The 18,751-nt window shown below is 32.3% G+C and overlaps 2 protein-coding genes across 2 annotated transcripts; both read left to right on the top strand.

The window, feature by feature from the left end:
* Nucleotides 1–1,302: 1,302 nt before the first annotated feature.
* Nucleotides 1,303–10,241, top strand: HELRODRAFT_63913 (hypothetical protein; the record flags this gene model as incomplete). Its single annotated transcript, XM_009016974.1, has 5 exons — nt 1,303–1,532; nt 1,967–2,081; nt 3,419–3,562; nt 7,374–7,530; nt 9,916–10,241. Coding segments are annotated over 5 exons (972 nt in total), but the record flags the coding sequence as incomplete, so codon positions are not given.
* A 2,063-nt stretch (nt 10,242–12,304) lies between these two features.
* Nucleotides 12,305–13,885, top strand: HELRODRAFT_159933 (hypothetical protein; the record flags this gene model as incomplete). Its single annotated transcript, XM_009016975.1, has 4 exons — nt 12,305–12,527; nt 12,722–12,858; nt 13,179–13,599; nt 13,758–13,885. The coding sequence occupies 4 exons, from the start codon at nt 12,305–12,307 to the stop codon at nt 13,883–13,885; spliced, it is 909 nt and encodes a 302-aa protein (XP_009015223.1).
* Nucleotides 13,886–18,751: the final 4,866 nt, after the last annotated feature.

The following is an 18,751-nucleotide window of genomic DNA, read 5'->3' on the forward strand; positions in this document are numbered from 1 at the left end:
AGCTAGTTGTATTTGTGGAAAAAAAAATCGTTTAACATTTCAGGATGATATCCAAAATGGGATAACTCCAGATTGGGATATATGGAATTTTGGATATTGTTAATTTTACGATCAATCCGTCCGCCCATATAGGATATATATATTCATAAATAGTTAACTTGATAATTTAAATTAACGATAACACTTTCTGCTATTTTTTAACCATTTTATAACACTGAAAATTACAATTTCTGCTTAGGAAAGCCTGTCTTATTATTATTTATAGTATTAATATTATATTTATATTATCATTATTTTATTACAACTACTATTTTTATTATTATAATCCCAGTTAATACCATTATTCTATTTGTCACCCGTGGCGGAGTTTTGTATAAATTTCAACGCCATTCGAGGTTTCCATCACCAAAACTTAACAGTCTATTTAAACCATTGTCGAGGTTTGTGCCTACCTCGATCGTCGTCGCCAATAAAAGTTTGCTAAAAACCACAAAAAAACAACTACCACCAAAGAATTACATGCAGCTACTTCTACAATTACTCCATTGTGACGTTATTTCGTCAAGAAGTTGAATAGTTTTCTATAAAAAGAACTCCTACCACCTCAACAAAAACATCAACATCAAAATTACAGACAACAGCAACAACGACATCAACTGCAAAGTTGAATCTAGATCAAAACTATAAAAGGAAGCATTAATTCTTACGACTTAACTCTTTGCAATTTGATTTTTATATTTAAGTTGAATCCTTTTGCTCGGAAAACACTTCACGATGATTTCAAATTCAGTAAAATGCTCAGTGATATGCTTGCTACACATTGAGTATTTCGTGACTAATTTGGCTCTAGCACAGCAGAAAAATATAGTTGAAAAAAGGGTTGCCAGTACAAAAATAACTGACTATTCAACACAATGGTGGTTAGTTTTTGTTGCTGCTGTTGTCTTTGGTGTTTTTTTTGTTGATGTTGTTGTTGAGGTTGTCGGTTATAATAGTTTTCATGTTTTTTTTAATAAAATAAACTCGAAAATTGCACGTTTTTGGATGACATTTTCTTTCCCGCAGCAGATAAATTTAATATTCTGTAATAACTTATGAATAAAATAATATAAAAAAACTCATGAAACGTAAATAATATCTCAGACACTCACACAACAAACTACAAAGAAAAGTTTTTTATCAACCGACACACATCGCGCCAAAAATTTTCACCGATTTCCATTCTCCAGGAACCTGGCTTACTTTACAATAGTCCCCCTCGCCAATTCATCCCAACCCCACCTAGACCAATCAGCATCCATCCTCTACGACCACCCACACGCGCGGCTACTATCAAAGCGACAAAATCGCCTGATCTTGAACCATCACGGCAGTCTGAGGTTTGTGGCCAGGGCGGCTAGATTAGCGGTTGACGAGTGCGCGCGACAGATGGCATATAGAAGGTGGAATTGTTCTGTGGTCACGCCCCTAGCCGCGTCTTCGTTACTGTTTGGGAGGTCGCTTTTTGGAAAGATTACGAATAAAGGCAGGTTGTTGATGTTTTAATGTGATCGTGATGTGATCGTGATGTGTGGTGATGTGATGTGATTGTAATGTGTGATGATGTGATAATATCAATAATGTGATAAAAAAAAAGTTTGATTAAAATTTTTTAAAATTTAAAGACAATGATGTGTCATCACGCTTAACACTGGAAAGATTCAAAGTGATAAAATTGTTTGGAAATGTTGAAGATAATGACGCTTTAGAGTTGAGAACAATCATTAATACAAATTCGTAGTTTAAAAAATCACAATGCTAAATAAAAAAAACATCAACAACAACAATAATATTTATAACAGCGAATAAAAACAACATTCATAATCATAAATGATTAAAATAAAAGTTCACTAAAGGTTAAAGGTTCAATATTAATTCACTATACACAATACACAAATAATTCACTAAACTCGCAAACAGGGTATAGAGAAACCTCCTACCTACAATCCCTGACATCAGCCTCCCTTATGCACTCGATAGCCCAAGGCTGTAGCAGTAACATGATCAGTGGATGTAGTTGCGGCGCTCTCGACCACCACCCTGTCTACAAGTCGTATCTGAAGCAGCTACAGTGGCAGAAAAAAATGGAGGAAGAAGAGAGAGAAGCCGAAATGTTGGAGTCGTTTTTGCAGCATCGAAGACAGGAGAAACAAATGCAACAACAACAGCAACAACTCTTTCTGCAACAACAGTATCAAAATCTACAATCTAATCAGCAGCAGCAACATCCAAGGTTGCTACAACAACAACATCATAAGAAACAACAAAAACCATCACAGCAACAACATCAGCAACGGTCTATACCTGACTCGTTGCATAGATCGTCGCGGAAACATTCTAGACAGCAACAACAGCAACAACAGCAACCGCAACAACAACAACAGCAACAACAATCAAATTTACAGCAGCAACAACAACTTAGCCAACAACAACAGTTCCAAGAGTTTCAGAAGCTTTATCAGCAAAATTATCATTGGATGGCTTATGAAAGAGCTCTGGACAAACATAACAGGAATCAAAGACATTTACAACAACAACAACAACAAGTTAAAAAAAGGTTTAAACGTGACGTCTTAAAAAACAACAACCAGAGACTTAAAATAAGAGATGTTACAATTATCAGCCACAACAAAAACAACAACAAAAACAACAACAATAATAATAATAACAATTTTAGCAACCAAAAACATTACAGAAAAATTAACCGACAAAAAACTGCCAATCAAAGTAAAAAAAGAAAAACGAATAAAAAAAACAATAGTAAAAAGATCAGAAATTATAACAACAACAATAACAACAACAATAACAACAACAATAACTTGCGTAATGACAACAGAATAAATAACATTAATTATAATAACATTAATAGTAATAATAATAATATCATTAACAACAACAATGACAATAATAACAAAAAGCATTACACTAATAGCAACAACAATAATAATATTGATAATGACTATGTAACTCAAGATGTAAGTAACCTTTAAATGTATTTAATGTCAATATGAAGATATTTTTTAATTTTGTTTGTAATAATAGTAAATTTATTTTATTTTTTCATTCGTTTATTCAATCCTTTATTTATTAGTTTATTCATTCGTTTATTCATTCATTCATTCAATCAATCGTAATAATAGTAATTTTTTTTTATTTATTGTAATAAGAGTAAATTTATTTTATTTATTCATTGGTTTATTCAATCATTTATTAATTCGTTTATTCATTCATTCATTCAATCATTCAATTATTCATTAACCATTCGTTCATGCAACATTTTACCAACAAACCAACCAACCAACCGACCGATATACCGACCGATATACCGACCGATATACCGACCGACCAACTGATCAAAACTGACCGACGAACATTTCAGAACGACGTTGAGTGGCGATGGGACGGTTGCAACGATAACGATATTTTCGGTAGCGAGTTCACGCGCGAGTTCATCGATCGAGGCGAGAAATACCGAGATCTGAAAAGTGGAGTCCTCAAGCACAACAGTCGAGCCGGCAGACAGGTTGGTGTGTTAGTTGATTGATTGGTTGGTTGGTTGGTTGGTTGGTTGGTTGGCTGGTTGGTTGGTTGGTTGGTTGGTTGGTTGTTTGATTGGTTGGTTGATTGGTTGATTGGTTGGTTGATTGGTTGATTGATTTGTTGGTTGGTTGGTTGGTTGATGATTAGTTGGTTGGTTGGTTGGTTGGTTGGTTGGTTGATTGGTTGGTTGTTTGATTGGTTGGTTGATTGGTTGGTTGATTGGTTGGTTGATTGGTTGGTTGATTGGTTGATTGGTTGATTAGTTGGTTGGTTTGTTAGTTTGTTGGTTTTTTAGTTGACTGGTTGGATGTATGTATGTATGTTTGTATGCGTGTATGTGGTGTGCATGTAGACTTGCATTGTTTCATTTGTTTGTTTTCCCTTTACACCTTCTACTTTCGGATTTGGTACGTGACGAGGTGTTGCTGATGACGACGACGACGATGATTGTACTGACGATAATGATGATAACGATAATGATGATGGTTATGGTGATTTTCGGCCCAATTAAGCGGGGTTTTTTTCAAATTTCCGGTCCAAATAATCAAAAAAATTAATCCTCCCAAAGAGGAATGGACTCAATCCTCAAAGATACGATCCTAATATGCGGTGGTCAGAACAGTAGGTGGTCCATATAACCGGTTATATGATTTAATATGATTCATAGTTTACAATAAATTCACAATTATTACTCCATTGAAAGCATTATTGCTGCGATAAAACTGAACCTGAAGCATTTTATGTTTACATGGAATAAAACAATAAATGTATAATTAATAATAATAATACTATTGTTATGAACGATGTAATAACAATAATAAAATTAGTAATAATAATAAAATTAGCAATAATATCCTTATTAATAATAATATTATAGGGTTAGGAAAAGATGTGTTTGAAAAAATGACAAATTTAAAAAAAATAATATAACAATTAAACAAATGAAAACTCAACAGCCTCTACATGCAAACAGTTTATTTAATTATTAATTTACACTTGGCTTAACATGTAAACCACGTACACATTACACACTCACAAACTAACATCACACACACACACACACACACACACACACACACACACACACATTAAATACCAAAGCATCTGTAAATATATTTAACTTCAACAATAAATATATTATATATGATATATATATATATATATATATATATATATTATTTATATAATTATGTATATATTTATGTGTTTACACGTGTGTGTGTGTGTGTGTGTGTGTGAGCATGTGTTTGTGCAAAAGAGAGTGTGTGCATGTATAAGTGTGTGTATGCGTGTGCTTGTGTGTGTGCTTCTTTACTTCATGAGAACTAAACGCTCAATCAAACAGCATTGGTGGCAGTAACGCAAACAGACGTTTGAACACCTGTAGACACACACATACATACCTTCACGCTCTCACACACGCACACATACACAAACACGCACGCACACACGCGCACATTTATTCTTTCTCTCTTATAAAAATGAATGAATCTTTCAAAAATATTATTAATGTATATGCACTCTTTATCATGATTTATATTTATAATGTTTAATGTGCGCTCTGGAGTTTCTATTTTAAGTCACTCGGAGCTGACCGCGTGGTTGAGTTGATCAACTTTGATTGATGATGTTTGGGCGATTTGTGGTGAAGTTACAGGAAATTTTTGAAAAATTGAATTAAAATTATTAAAACATAATACATTATAACATAAAATTATTGTAAAATTAATTGATATTTGAAAATTTTAAAGTTTCTAACAGATAAACGTTGGAAATACCAATGATTTGCTGGTTAATTGAATTAAAATTAGTCGAAAACTTGAAGAGTTTCTCTCAAATATAATTAAATATATATTATTTTTTAATAAAACAAACCACACGAAAATATGCATTTAAGCTAAATATTTAAACAAATGCTTACAAAAGACAAAAAACAATGAAATGCTTATACAAAACATACAAACATATATAAAAAATACAAAACATATACAAACTTACACTAACATATACAAAAATGACAAAACATATTCAAACTTATACTAACATATACATAAAAGACAAAACATATGCAAACTTATACTAACATATACAAAAACGACAAATCATATTCAAACTTATACTAACATATACAAAAAAGACAAAACATATACAAGCATATACAAATTTTTACAAACGTATACAAACTCAAACAGACAGTTATTTAATATTAGATATCATTACACGCTATCTCCTGAACATTGCATACAAAAGATCAACAAAAATCGGAAGCCAAACAACAATAATGATAATAATAATTACCATAAAAAGAATAATAAGATTAAACAAAAAGCACCAATAATAAAATTTAAGGATGCACTAAATTAGCTGAATGATCAAATCTTCGATTGAATTTGAATACTTTTGAAAGAACTGCCTAATTCTGTGTCGTCTACCTTCATTTGTTTGTGTGGCGTATGTATGTATGTATGTATGTATGTATGTATGTATGTATGTATGTATGTATGTATGTATGTATGTATGTATGTATGTATGTATGTATGTATGTATGTATGTATGTATGTATGTATGTATGTATGTATGTATGTATGTATGTATGTATGTATGTATGTATGTATGTATGTATGTATGTATGTATGTATGTATGTATGTATGTATGTATGTATGTATGTATGTATGTATGTATGTATGTATGTATGTATGTATGTATGTATTATTATTATTATTGAAACATTTATGAAGCGCTAATTAAAGGAATCTCAAAAGCGCTATCTAACAAAAACTGAACTTAACAACATAATTGAAATAACAAACGAGAAATCATAATACATCGCATGTATGTATGTATGTATGTGTCTATGTATGTATGTATGTGTGTATGTGCATATCTATATCTAGACGTGTATGTTTGTGGTGTGTGATGTTTAATGGTGTGTATAAGGTGCCAATGTCGTTAAATTGGTTTCTACGTACACGGCCCACACAAGTGTAAACGTGTGTGTGTGTGTGTGTGTGTGTGTGTGTGTGTGTGTGTGTGTGTGTGTGTGTTTGCGTGTTGGTGTGTGTGTGTATGTATGTGTGTGTCTTATCATTTTGTCATTGTTGACCTTATTCTCACAACCATCATTGTCATCATCGTCGTTATCTTCACTCTTATCATTTTGATATCATCATGATCGACCTCAGGGTCATTCATTCAATCCCATTTTTTAATTTTCACTCCTACATCAAATACAACAACGCAACTAAAACGTACGAACGTGCAAGCTGTAAACAAACAAACGAACAAACGTATGAACACACAAACAATTGAACCATTGAATGAACAAACCAACAAACGCATGAACAAACTAATTGAAGAATGAACAAACAAACAATCAAACGCACATGTGAACAAACTAATGAAAGAACGAACAAACAAACAAACGTATGAACAAACAAATGAAAGAATGAAGAAACGAACAAACAAACAAGCAAGTCAACAAGTCAAACATGCAATCGACAAATAAACAACTCGGATTTTGATCGTCTGAGTTGATCATAAATTATACGCTATTTAAACATCAATGTTATTATTGTTATTCTCGTCGATGTTATCAATATTATACTATATTTAAAACTAACTTACAATAACCAAACTCAAAACTTTGTTAACCGATGGGGAATGACAATGATGACGATGATTGATGACGATAACTACGATGATGACAACAAAAGCAATGAGGAGAATGTTGGTGATGATGAAAATGATTATAACAACAGTGAAGATGATGACACAAAATAAAATCCAACATCAGCACGTGCTACAGAACATGCAGAAAGAATGTAAATGCCACGGTATGTCTGGCACCTGCTCCCTTAAAACCTGCTGGATGAAGATGCCCTCCATCTCATTGGTTGCCGCCATCTTGAAGGAAAAGTTCAACGGAGCCACCAAAGTTGATCAAGGTTTAGGTGATGTTTTGTTTTGTTGTTTGACTGTCTCGGTGTGCGTTTGCCTGTATGTGCGTTTGTGTGTGTGTGTGGGAGTGTGTGTATATGTGTTTGTGTGTGTATGAGTGTTTGTGTGGACTTTTACATACACACATATATCAGCAAAAAGTTGGTGTAAAAATTAAGGCGCTTGGTTCTGCACTTTCAGTTACCAGGTTCGAATACAAGAAGATTTCCCGATACCGGCCAAATGCAATGTACGTGATGCGTGGATTCTTGCGTGTTAAGATGTGCTTTTAAATTTTCATAATAGGAAATAAATACAAGCAAAAATAAAATAAATATATACAAATATGTATGTGATTGGAAAAAATAAACATCAAAAAAATGAACATTGAGTCCATCAGACTTTGTGATTCTGACATTGAATTTTGCACATCTGCTCGCAACCTGTGATTTGTTTTTGATAGTAACATGTCTTTTAGCGTTCACACAAGGGCAGTTTCGAATGAATGCTCTGGACAATTGCGTAGGCTTAGGCGCATCAAAAGATCTATAAGCAAGCGTACTCTTCAATGACTTCTTGTTCATTTCTTCATCCACTCAAAAATAGACTATTGAAATAATATATATTACGGCTTGTTTGGTGTAAATATGTCTAGACTGCAGTCGGTTCAAAATTGGCCGCAAGGTTGGTTTCAAGCGGCCTTAAATACGATCACGTTATGCTAATTCTTTTTGCTCTTCGCTGGCTTTCGGTTTATCAAAGAGTTATTTTCAAAATAAGTCCGACAATTCAGGTTTACTGTTTGTACCTGACACAAACTTGGCTCTTGGTCAAAGGAATTTTTCCGTAATGGGTCCTGCTGTCTGGAAGGGTTTGCCTAGGGACCTTCAAAATCCTGTGTTGTCTTTTATTCAATTTCGTAAAAGGCTGGAACACCATCATTTTGTCCAAGCTTACCCGTGCTAATATCATCTTTTCTCTATTCACTGCATTGCTTTAATAAAGTGCCACGCAATGTACTGCAATTATCGTTAGCGCCTCTGTGATCTTTTTGAAGGGCGCTTACAGACACACCAACAATATAACTATATACTCTAAATTTAGCAAATTGCAAATTTTAGAGTTTTAGTTAGAGCTACTATTGTTTTTATAATTACATTTTTATTATTGTTACAATAATATTAATAATATTAATATTACTAATGCTTTATTATTTTTATTTTCATTAATCTTTTTGTCGTAATTGTTGTTGTAGCATTTGTTGTAATTTTTGTTGTAACATTTGTTGTAATTGTTGTAGTAACCTTTAATTTAATTGTTGTTTTAACATTTGTTGTAATTTTTGTAGTAACATTTGTTGTAGTAACATTTGTTGTAATTGTTGTTGTAACATTTGTTGTAGTAACATTTGTTGTAATTGTTGTTGTAACATTTGTTGTAATTGTTGTTAATGTTATGTTTGTTGTTCTGGTTGTGTTTATTTTTGATGTCATATCACTAGCCTACTATTGAATGCAACTCACATCACATCACAATGCAATGAATAGCCCAGGCATTACAAACACACGCACACAGAGACAGACAGACAGACATATATATATATATATATATATATATATATAATATATATATATGATATACATACTGTGGTAATAGTCGTAGCGTGTTTGTTAGACTAGCCAAAATCATTTGATGTCTAAATGGTAAAATTTTGTAAAAAAAATAAAGAAAATAAAATGACAAAAAAACTAAATATAATAACAATTATTATTATTGTTGTTGTTGTTATTATTATTAATGTAATTTTTAATATCAATATTATACTTACTCAAAATTTTTAAATGTAAATATTAATATAGTAATAAAGATTTTATCTGTAAATTTTTTGCATAGCTGCTTTTATTGCTTAGGAAAATAAGTAAATGCATGACCGAATGAATGACTGGATGAATGAATGAACAAACGAACGAACAAACCAGCAAACAAACAAACAAATACAAATGAAGGTTTATATCTAAACTATATAAACTACTATTTAACAACATTTTTCGAATTTTAAGCATACTTCTGTGACGTGTTAACGTCAAAAAATTCTTCATTTGACTCAGCCGGTGTCATACGCAACAATAAACTTCGTTCCGCCTGATCACAACCTGGTCTTGTAACTTCATAAATTATCATTAATATTAATTAATTATCCTACATTATCATTAATATTAATTATCATAAATAATCATTAATATTAATCATTGAATATATTACGAAATCATTTTTTGCGGTAGTAATCGTCATGGACAGACAAATTCAGAAATTTTCATTGGAGAGATGATTTCAAAACTCTACGGTTGATTAGGTTTTTTAATTTATTTAATTTATTTAAATTTATTTAATTTATTCAGGCAACTCGCACCACGAGCACGAAAAGCGGCGACTGCTGCCACACAATCCTGAACACAAGAAACCAACAAAATTCGATTTGGTCTACTACGAAGATTCGCCCACGTTCTGTGACCCTGACCCGAGTCTAGGCTACCCCGGGGTCAAAGGTCGAAAGTGCATCGAGAATTCCATGGGCATGGACGGCTGTGACGTCATGTGTTGTGGGCGGGGTTATAAGAAAGTGACGGTTAGGGAGGTACAGAAGTGTAACTGTTCGTTTGTGTGGTGTTGTGACGTCACCTGTGATTACTGCGATGTCGTTGAGGAAAGGTTTGTCTGTGAGTAGTTGTGTGCGTGCGTGTGTGTGTGTGCTGGTTTCGTGTTTTTGTATGTGTGAATGAGTGTATGTAGGCAATAACAAGAATAACGTACAATGAAATTAGTAAGAGTTTAGTGTATTAATTGTTTAGTTCGTAGGTTTGAATGGATTGAAGGAATGAATGAATGAATGGACGAACGAACGAATGGATGAATGAATGAATATTCAATATAATGTTAACACACTTTTCGACTTAAATTAAAAGATAGTTTATTTAATTTCAATTTTCAATTACTGTTTTAATAATAATTTTAATAGATGTGTTTGTATGAGTGAGTGTGTGTTTGTATGAGTGAGTGTATACGTTTATGTGTGTTTGTGAATAGATGCGTGTTTATGGATGTTTGTATGTGTTTATGCGTGTGTATTTGTTTGTTTATGTGCGTGTAAATAACTTTGTTGAACGTTTGAAGTCAATTTATTAAGTTGTTAGTTAATTTTATTTCGTTATATTGCTTTATAAATGTAAATATATATTTGTGAAATACATACGAAAATTTCTGTACATATTGCACATAAAATATTACACACACACACACACACGCGCGCGCACACAAACAGACAGACAAACACACACACACACATACACAAACAAACAGACAGACTAACACACACGTATCACAAAAAAATGAAATTTTCTACCACTTGTGCCTTGCTAATTTATTTTTAATAACATGTTACATAAATATTTATATGTATTTAAATGACAAAGAGAAAGAAAGAAAGAAAGAGAGAGAGAGAGAGAGAGAGAGAGAGAGAGAGAAAGAAAAAAGAAAGAAACATATTTATTTATATTTTATAAATGTGTGTATCTTTATTGGTTTTCAATAAGCAACAGCAAAATATTGAACCGCATTTTTATATGTATAGAGGTCATTTATTTGGGTAAAACACACACACACACCACACACACACACACACACACACACACATATATATATATATAGCATTTAATTTTTCTCTATAAAACTGTTAATATTTTTCATACATTATTTATTTATTAAAAATAATCATCTTTTTGCTTTAAATGTGCTTTGAATAAAGAATAACAAAGCATAAATCGTCACCATAGCAAAAATAGTCTTCCACACACACACACACACACACACACCACACACACACACAGACACACAGACAAACACACACACACACTTGATGAACATAGGACGATATTAACGATGAATTTAGCTCACTTTACATTAATTAAAGTACGATTGCCATAGCATTGATGTCATTATATTAATGCCATTTGTTGTAATAGTACACAAATTTCTTTTTCTTTTTCCTTTCCCTTTCTCTTCAAACGCTTGTAGATATTAAACTAATTTTTATACTTTATAAAAGAAATTTTTCCAGAAGTTTAAAAAAAATTTCGTTTAATGATGAAAAAACTTTTAATGAAATCTGATGACAGAAGCAGTTGAGGCTAATTTGATTTCAAATTTATATCTAACAAATTTAACAAATTTTAAAACTTATGAAATCAAATAAAAATGAATGATTTAATTAACAAACTGGTAATAAAAATAATAATGAAATAACTGTATGATCGGTTTCATTCTGCCAATGCACTTTATGTACCGCTAAGAACTGTCAATACTATTAACTATGTTTATAATAACATCGCATCGAAAAAATGAAAATCAGTTAATTTAACATAACATAACATAGCAGGGTTTAAAGTGGTACAGAAGATTAAAGTCTGTGTGAGGAGAGTCACTGTGAGATTAATGCCCTAATTTATCAACAAAATCATTAAATCTAACAATATTATTGAAATCAACCATAACAAATCCAACAAAATTGTTCACAAAATCATAAAATTTACCACACCCATTCCATTTCTCTGACGTTTTGTTTGTTTGAATTTTAGTAAACACAACTTCTTCCAAAAATAAACAAACAGTATCACGTGTGTAGGATGGTTCAAAGGTAAACAAACAATAAATTATCGAGCAAATATTTAAAAACGTTTAAAAACTCCAAATTTTATCGTCAAACTCATATATTTTGTCACAATTTTTGACCATATGACTTTCGTGGAGTCTTCGCGAAGTCTTTTTCTCCATCTCGCCGTTTTTCTCGCGGCTCTCCCGCGAGAGAATTCCATTGTGCATTCGGTGGCTAACCTCCCGCGGAGCCCTGGCCAATTGATATGTTTCTCGTGTGAGGACTGTTTTGTACCTAGAAATTTGATCCAGTGCTCCTACGATGGGGATAAATGTTACTTCGAACATATAATCGAAGATAGCGGTTGGTCTGATTTGATTGATCAATTAATTACTCTGCTATTTAATATGATAGTTTTTAGTTTTTTAGATTAAATTTTGAATTGTTTTAATAAGTTACTTGGTAATAACAAGCTTTTTATGCGAATTAAATTTTTTTATTTATTAGTTTAATTCAACAACATGTTTATCTACAATTCTTAAAAAAAAATTTAAAAGGTCAAGAAAAGGTCAAGAGGTCATGTGAGCATGTGTCCATAGTCGAGGACGAATGTGATGATGCCCTGCTTGTTGGAAAGAAGGCCTTTGCTTGCATGTGCAGTTTCGATGCTTGCAACTCTCAAAATGTTTGTGGGGTTTGTTGGCGATGTATGTTTGATTGGAGGGGTGGTTCATGCATTGTGGGTTTTTTATGTTGGTGAATGATTTTTTAGTTCATTTCTAGCTGGTGGGCTAATAATTTTATTTAATCGGTTGAAATAATTTTTTCAGATTTCAATTAGTCTTTCATGCTAAACATCTATACCCGAGATTATTATGATGTGAATGATCAGTAACACTGCATTCTTCTACTTTCATCACCCCCACACCATCATACTTCACAAACCACCCCACCACCACAATGCCACCCACCATCTGCCCAACCAACACAACAACGACCACTCCCTTCATCCAGATCTTGGTTGGGCCTACGGAGAACACTCGCTACTACCAGGTCCCCAAATCCCTAAAAGCCATCGACTTTCCAGGTTGGGATGGCGGGATGGAACTTTCAAATATCAAACAGATCAGTGGTGCGTCGTCGTCGTCAGTGGCGGTGGCCGATTGTGCAGTCGCGTTTGTAGTCGCCGCTTATTTAGTTGCGTTTTTCGTCGTTGGCGTGACTGGCTTTGCAGCTGCCGCTTATTACGTCGTCGTCCTTCTACAGAATTTTGAATATTTTCTTTCACTCTCCCTCACGCTATTCTTTCTTACCAAGTGCCTAGCTGGAAATGCGAATAATGAAATTAATGATTCCGGAAGCTTTAGCAATCTGGAAAATTTTATTATGATTTTCATTGCTGTCTTTTACGCTGTGGAGTGCAGTTTCTGGAGCGGTGGAAACATTGCGGATCGAGAAAATAATGCAGCTGTGACTCTCGTTCACTTCATTGTTATTGCTTTCACGGTGTCCATGTTTGTTTCCAATAAGTTTTCTAATATAATTATCACGCTAATGGCAAGTTAGTATTTTTTTAACGGGCCGTCCATAAAGGATGTCTCACAATTCAAGAGGGAGAGGGGGTCGAAATATTTTTGAAAGTTTGTGACTCGGGAAAAGGAAGCGGGGGGTCAAAAAAAACGTTTCAAAAAGTGACATCATCCTCTATGAACAGCCCATAATGAAAAAATAGTTTGCTGAAGTTAACACGTAATTTGAAAAAATGTTGTTGCTATTGATGACAATATTACATGCTACGTGCAATATTTGTCGTGTCAACAGAAATATTAACAGTGGTAATTTTTGTAATACTTGTCATGTAGCAGTACTGCCAGATGAAATAGCACTAGTAACTGTAGTAATTAAGTCTCAATAAGTTTATCTCATTTATACACACACACACATTTTTTGGAAATTTTTAATAAAATTCTTATTGAATTTATTAAACTAATTTAACAAACAAAACTAACCAAAACGTGTTTGTTAATTAAACTAATTCCCTAAACAAAGTTTACATATTTTTTAAAAAGTTCTACCACAAATTTAATTGCTGGATTCTGAAATTGTATTGCAATTCGAATTTCATATTTTAAGTTTTTATGACAAGAAATTCAGTTAAATGTCTGTTCTAGCTTAATCCAATTTTTCATATTGTGATTGTGATGAAATAATTAAAAGAAAAAGAAAATGATAAATAAAAAAAAGGAGTACAATAAGGAGAACAATGATATTTGTAACTTTAGCATAAATGTTATCGGCGTGTTATAAAGTATTGACATTAAAATTTCGATGAAGTTAAAAACCTTCACTGAACACTTAGTAGCTAGTCTAAATAATTAAAAGACTTTCAATTTTACAGAAATTAAAGGACTTTCAATTCTACAGGAAGTCCAAAATAATTAGGGACTTCCACTTCTTTCTCGCCCGGAGACTCCCACTCTCTTGTTGATCCGGGGACTTTAAACTCGTAAATCCGGCTAATAAATCTGGCAAATCTGGCCAATGAAATTTTTATTTATAAAATAATTTGATGAAATTAATTTTTTTTTAAATAATATTTATTTTAATTTTCGTTCGAAAGATAGTAGTAGATCGACACAAAACAGCTTTTTCAGATTCGCGGTTTTAATGAAAGCATGTTGGAGTAGTTGAAATGCAATATGATTGTTTTTTCCCTTTGTCCATCCAAGAATAAATTTATATTAGCATATTAGAACTCACTTATTTATCAATATTTTTATTTATTCATTCATTCATTTATTCATTCATTCATTCATTTATTAATTCATTCACTTACACATTTCGTTCATTTTCTCTCCGTTTATTCAATCACATTCATTCAATCAATCAAAAGTTCATTCATTCATTCATTCGTTCGTTCGTTCGTTCATTCATTCATTCATTCATTCGTTTTCGTTTATACTTATATTCAGTCACTCACACACTCACTAACTCACTCACTCACACACTCACTTAATCACACACTCACTCAATCTCTCACCCACTCACTCATTCACTCACTCATTTACTCACTCACTCATTCACTCACACTATCACGCTGCTGATTGTTCGCATGCCTTAATTGGATTGCTTTATTGCCGACCTGAGAAACGAAATGACTTCAAAGCATCACTACCTCACCCTATTTGAATTCACATACACGTAAACAGTCACACAAATACCCAAAAATACCCTAAACTATACCCAAATTGAAGCAAATATTTACAAATAATCCGGCATACCAACATAGATACACAAATACGTAAAAATGTACATACATGCGTACAAAAATGCATGTCAATAAAAATATCCAACTACACATACATGCATATATTTTGTATAGATAATATATACAAACCAACATACTTAGTTACATACGAACATACACTTTCAAACATACATACACATACAGTCATACATACATACATACAGACAAGCAAACAAACATAGAAAAACGTATATTGAGACATTTGAAATTTGAATGTTTAATTTAGATGGGGTATATTGTATGTGTGGTTGGGTGTTAGAAGAAAATGCAGATCTATGCAGATTGCTAGTGCTACAAGATGACTGGCATTGCTATCCTATTCAAATAATTCTCACGTTTTTCTTTCCTTTTTTATGTTTGTATCTTTTTGTTTGTATGTTTTGTATCTTTTTGTTTATATGTTTGTATGTTTTTGTTTTTTCGTTTCTGTTTGTTTGTTTGTATGTTTTTTTGTTCCTGTTCTTCAATACTTTTCATATCTCTCTGTATGTCTTAGTTTGTTTCCATGGTAGTTTTTTGTATGTTTGTAAGTTCTTTTTGTTGCATGGCCATTGGCTGTACGTTTTGATAATTGTATGATTTTGTTTTGTTGTTTGTTAGTTTGTTTGTATGTTTGCATATTTTTTGGTATCATGAGTAAACTTCAGAAATATATTTCTTCAATAAACCGTATTTTTTTGTATTTCTGAAAAAAATTATTTTTTTTTCTATTAGACGTTTCAATGGTTTAGCTGAATAGCGAGAATTCATATAGTAGAAATAAATTTCTTTTTCAACTTTTTAAAATAAATTTTTTTTAAAGCTTTGAAAATTTTATGTCATTTCAATTAATTTTTGGGCAAAATTTTTTACAATTTTGATATACGAAAGAAAATTTTTGTTGTTTTATCATTATTATTATTATTATCTTTTCATCATCAGTATATTTTTTGTTTGTCGTAATTCATTTATTGTCACATTCATTCATTCAATCACAGCATCATTCACTCAATCACTGGGCCATGCACTCAATCATCTGTCATTTAAAAAAATCACTTTTTCATTCTCTCATTCATTTATCTATTCAATCATTCATTCACTCATTCGTTCATTTATACACTTATTTATTCATTCATTCATTTACCGGAAACAGCTAAAATGAATTATGAAACGTCAGTATTCCAGAGAGAAATCCATTTCAATCACTCATCCATTCATACGTTCATCCATTCATTCAATCATTTTTTCACAGGAAACATCTGATGAATTATGCAAAAGCGTCATCAAAGATGAATTATGAATTATGAGATGACAGAAGTATCTAGAAATGCACTTCCGTGTCATTTTCATCACAGGCTGACAAATGCAAAATTGAATACTTTTGCAATTGTTGTTGTTGTTGTTGTTGATGTTGATGAAGTTGTTGTTGGTGTTGATGACGATGTCGTTGATGTTGTTGTTGTTGTTGATGATGATGATGATGATGATGAAGTTGAATGACGTCATTTTATTTGCTTACGTTGTTGTGATTATTGTTTATGATGACGTCATTATACTTCACAGTTTCCATTTTTGTTCTATTGTTTTTTTTTTGTTATGATGTATTGTCGTTGATGTCATTATCTTTGATGTTTTTGATGGTCTTGTTGGTGTTTTGGCACTGATAAATATAGCACACACACACACACACACACACATACATATCTATATTTTAATAGCTTTAAATAAGAAAGACGGAGGGGTCAGACCGATTGCGGTCGGGAACGTTTGGAGGAGGTTGGACGGCAAATGTGCCTTGGCCCTGGTCGTGGTCGAACTCAAGACCAAATTCTACCCGACTCAGTTGGTTGTCGGGATTAAGGGTAGCAGAGTGATCCCCTTGGTCCTTTGCAGTTCGCACTAACTCTTCATCCACTCTTAGAGAAAGCTTCGTCCACTTTCGTTTGCGCTTATCTGGATGATATCAGCATTGCTTCGGACGCCCATTTCTGGCCGATAGCTACGAATATTTGAAGCATAACTCCGCTCGACAATATTAACACAAACCCACCCACACATACACACGCACACACACATACACATATACATATCACAAACACCCAGACACACGACCGTTCATACAAATATTTATTTTTTAGACATCATGACACTCAGTAATACAATTTCCATCCCTTCAATAAACGTCAACATTCGTTTGTACGAGGCATTGAATAACATAACATACAAAGCATAAAATACAAATAGAACATACAAAACAGAAAATACAAAACGATAATGTATACAAAAAGAATACAAAAACATACATGTATACAAATATGATGAAAGTATGCATTAAACAAATCAGAAATTAACTAAAATATAAACAAAAAAACTATACAAAATATATGAGAATCATCAAATTCATAAAATATACACACTTTTAAAAAACAGTGTACAAAAAGTCACATATACAAATACAAAAACATAAAACAAACATACAATACAAACATGCTAACAAAACTAAGCGATGCTAAAACAAACATACAAACTGTAAAAAACACGCATAAAAACAAACAAAACAAACACACACACACACAAACAAACACAAAAAAACATACCATTCTGCACACACACATACGTGAAACGTATTTGTATACTTTTTAAAAACAATTGCAAAACAACGCAGGCCACGAAATAAGGTCATTAAATTTTATGTAAAATTTTCAAACTTGTTTGCATAAACATTAAAATGAACATAAACAAAGAACCAAACAGCAATGATGTTTATGTGTTTAACACATCACTTAACCCTTAAACATGCATACTAAAAATGCGTAGTTTGAAATACCCAAATAGAATTGAAAGTACCTAAATACCCAAATTTTAAATTTTCTTGTACTCTATAAAGATGAACAAATACAAACTTTTCTATGTCTTCTAGTGAAAATACCAGAAAACATACAAACTCACAAACAATGGTAAAAAAATTACTTAAATCTTTTTTTCTCTGTCTCTTTTCTTTCTTTCTTTCTCTCATTCTTTCTCCCTTTCTCTCTCTTTCTCTGTATATATAATATGTATATATAAATAATTATATACGAACATAAAATAAAAGCAATGCAACCGGAGAGAGTTCAAAAGGTCAAAGATCACGTAATACGACGACCCCAATGATGTTTGGTGAACAATTTGTAACATATGGAAATTTATTGAGGATTTTGTGGAAATTTTAGGAATGATTATTGCTGTTTGGAATGTGGTTAATGGGATTGTAATTGGTTGGTAGAGTTATGAATTGTGGGATGACTGGTGGATTGGTTGG

Source organism: Helobdella robusta, assembly GCF_000326865.2.
Source record: "Helobdella robusta unplaced genomic scaffold HELROscaffold_2, whole genome shotgun sequence".
Lineage (NCBI taxonomy): Eukaryota > Metazoa > Annelida > Clitellata > Rhynchobdellida > Glossiphoniidae > Helobdella > Helobdella robusta.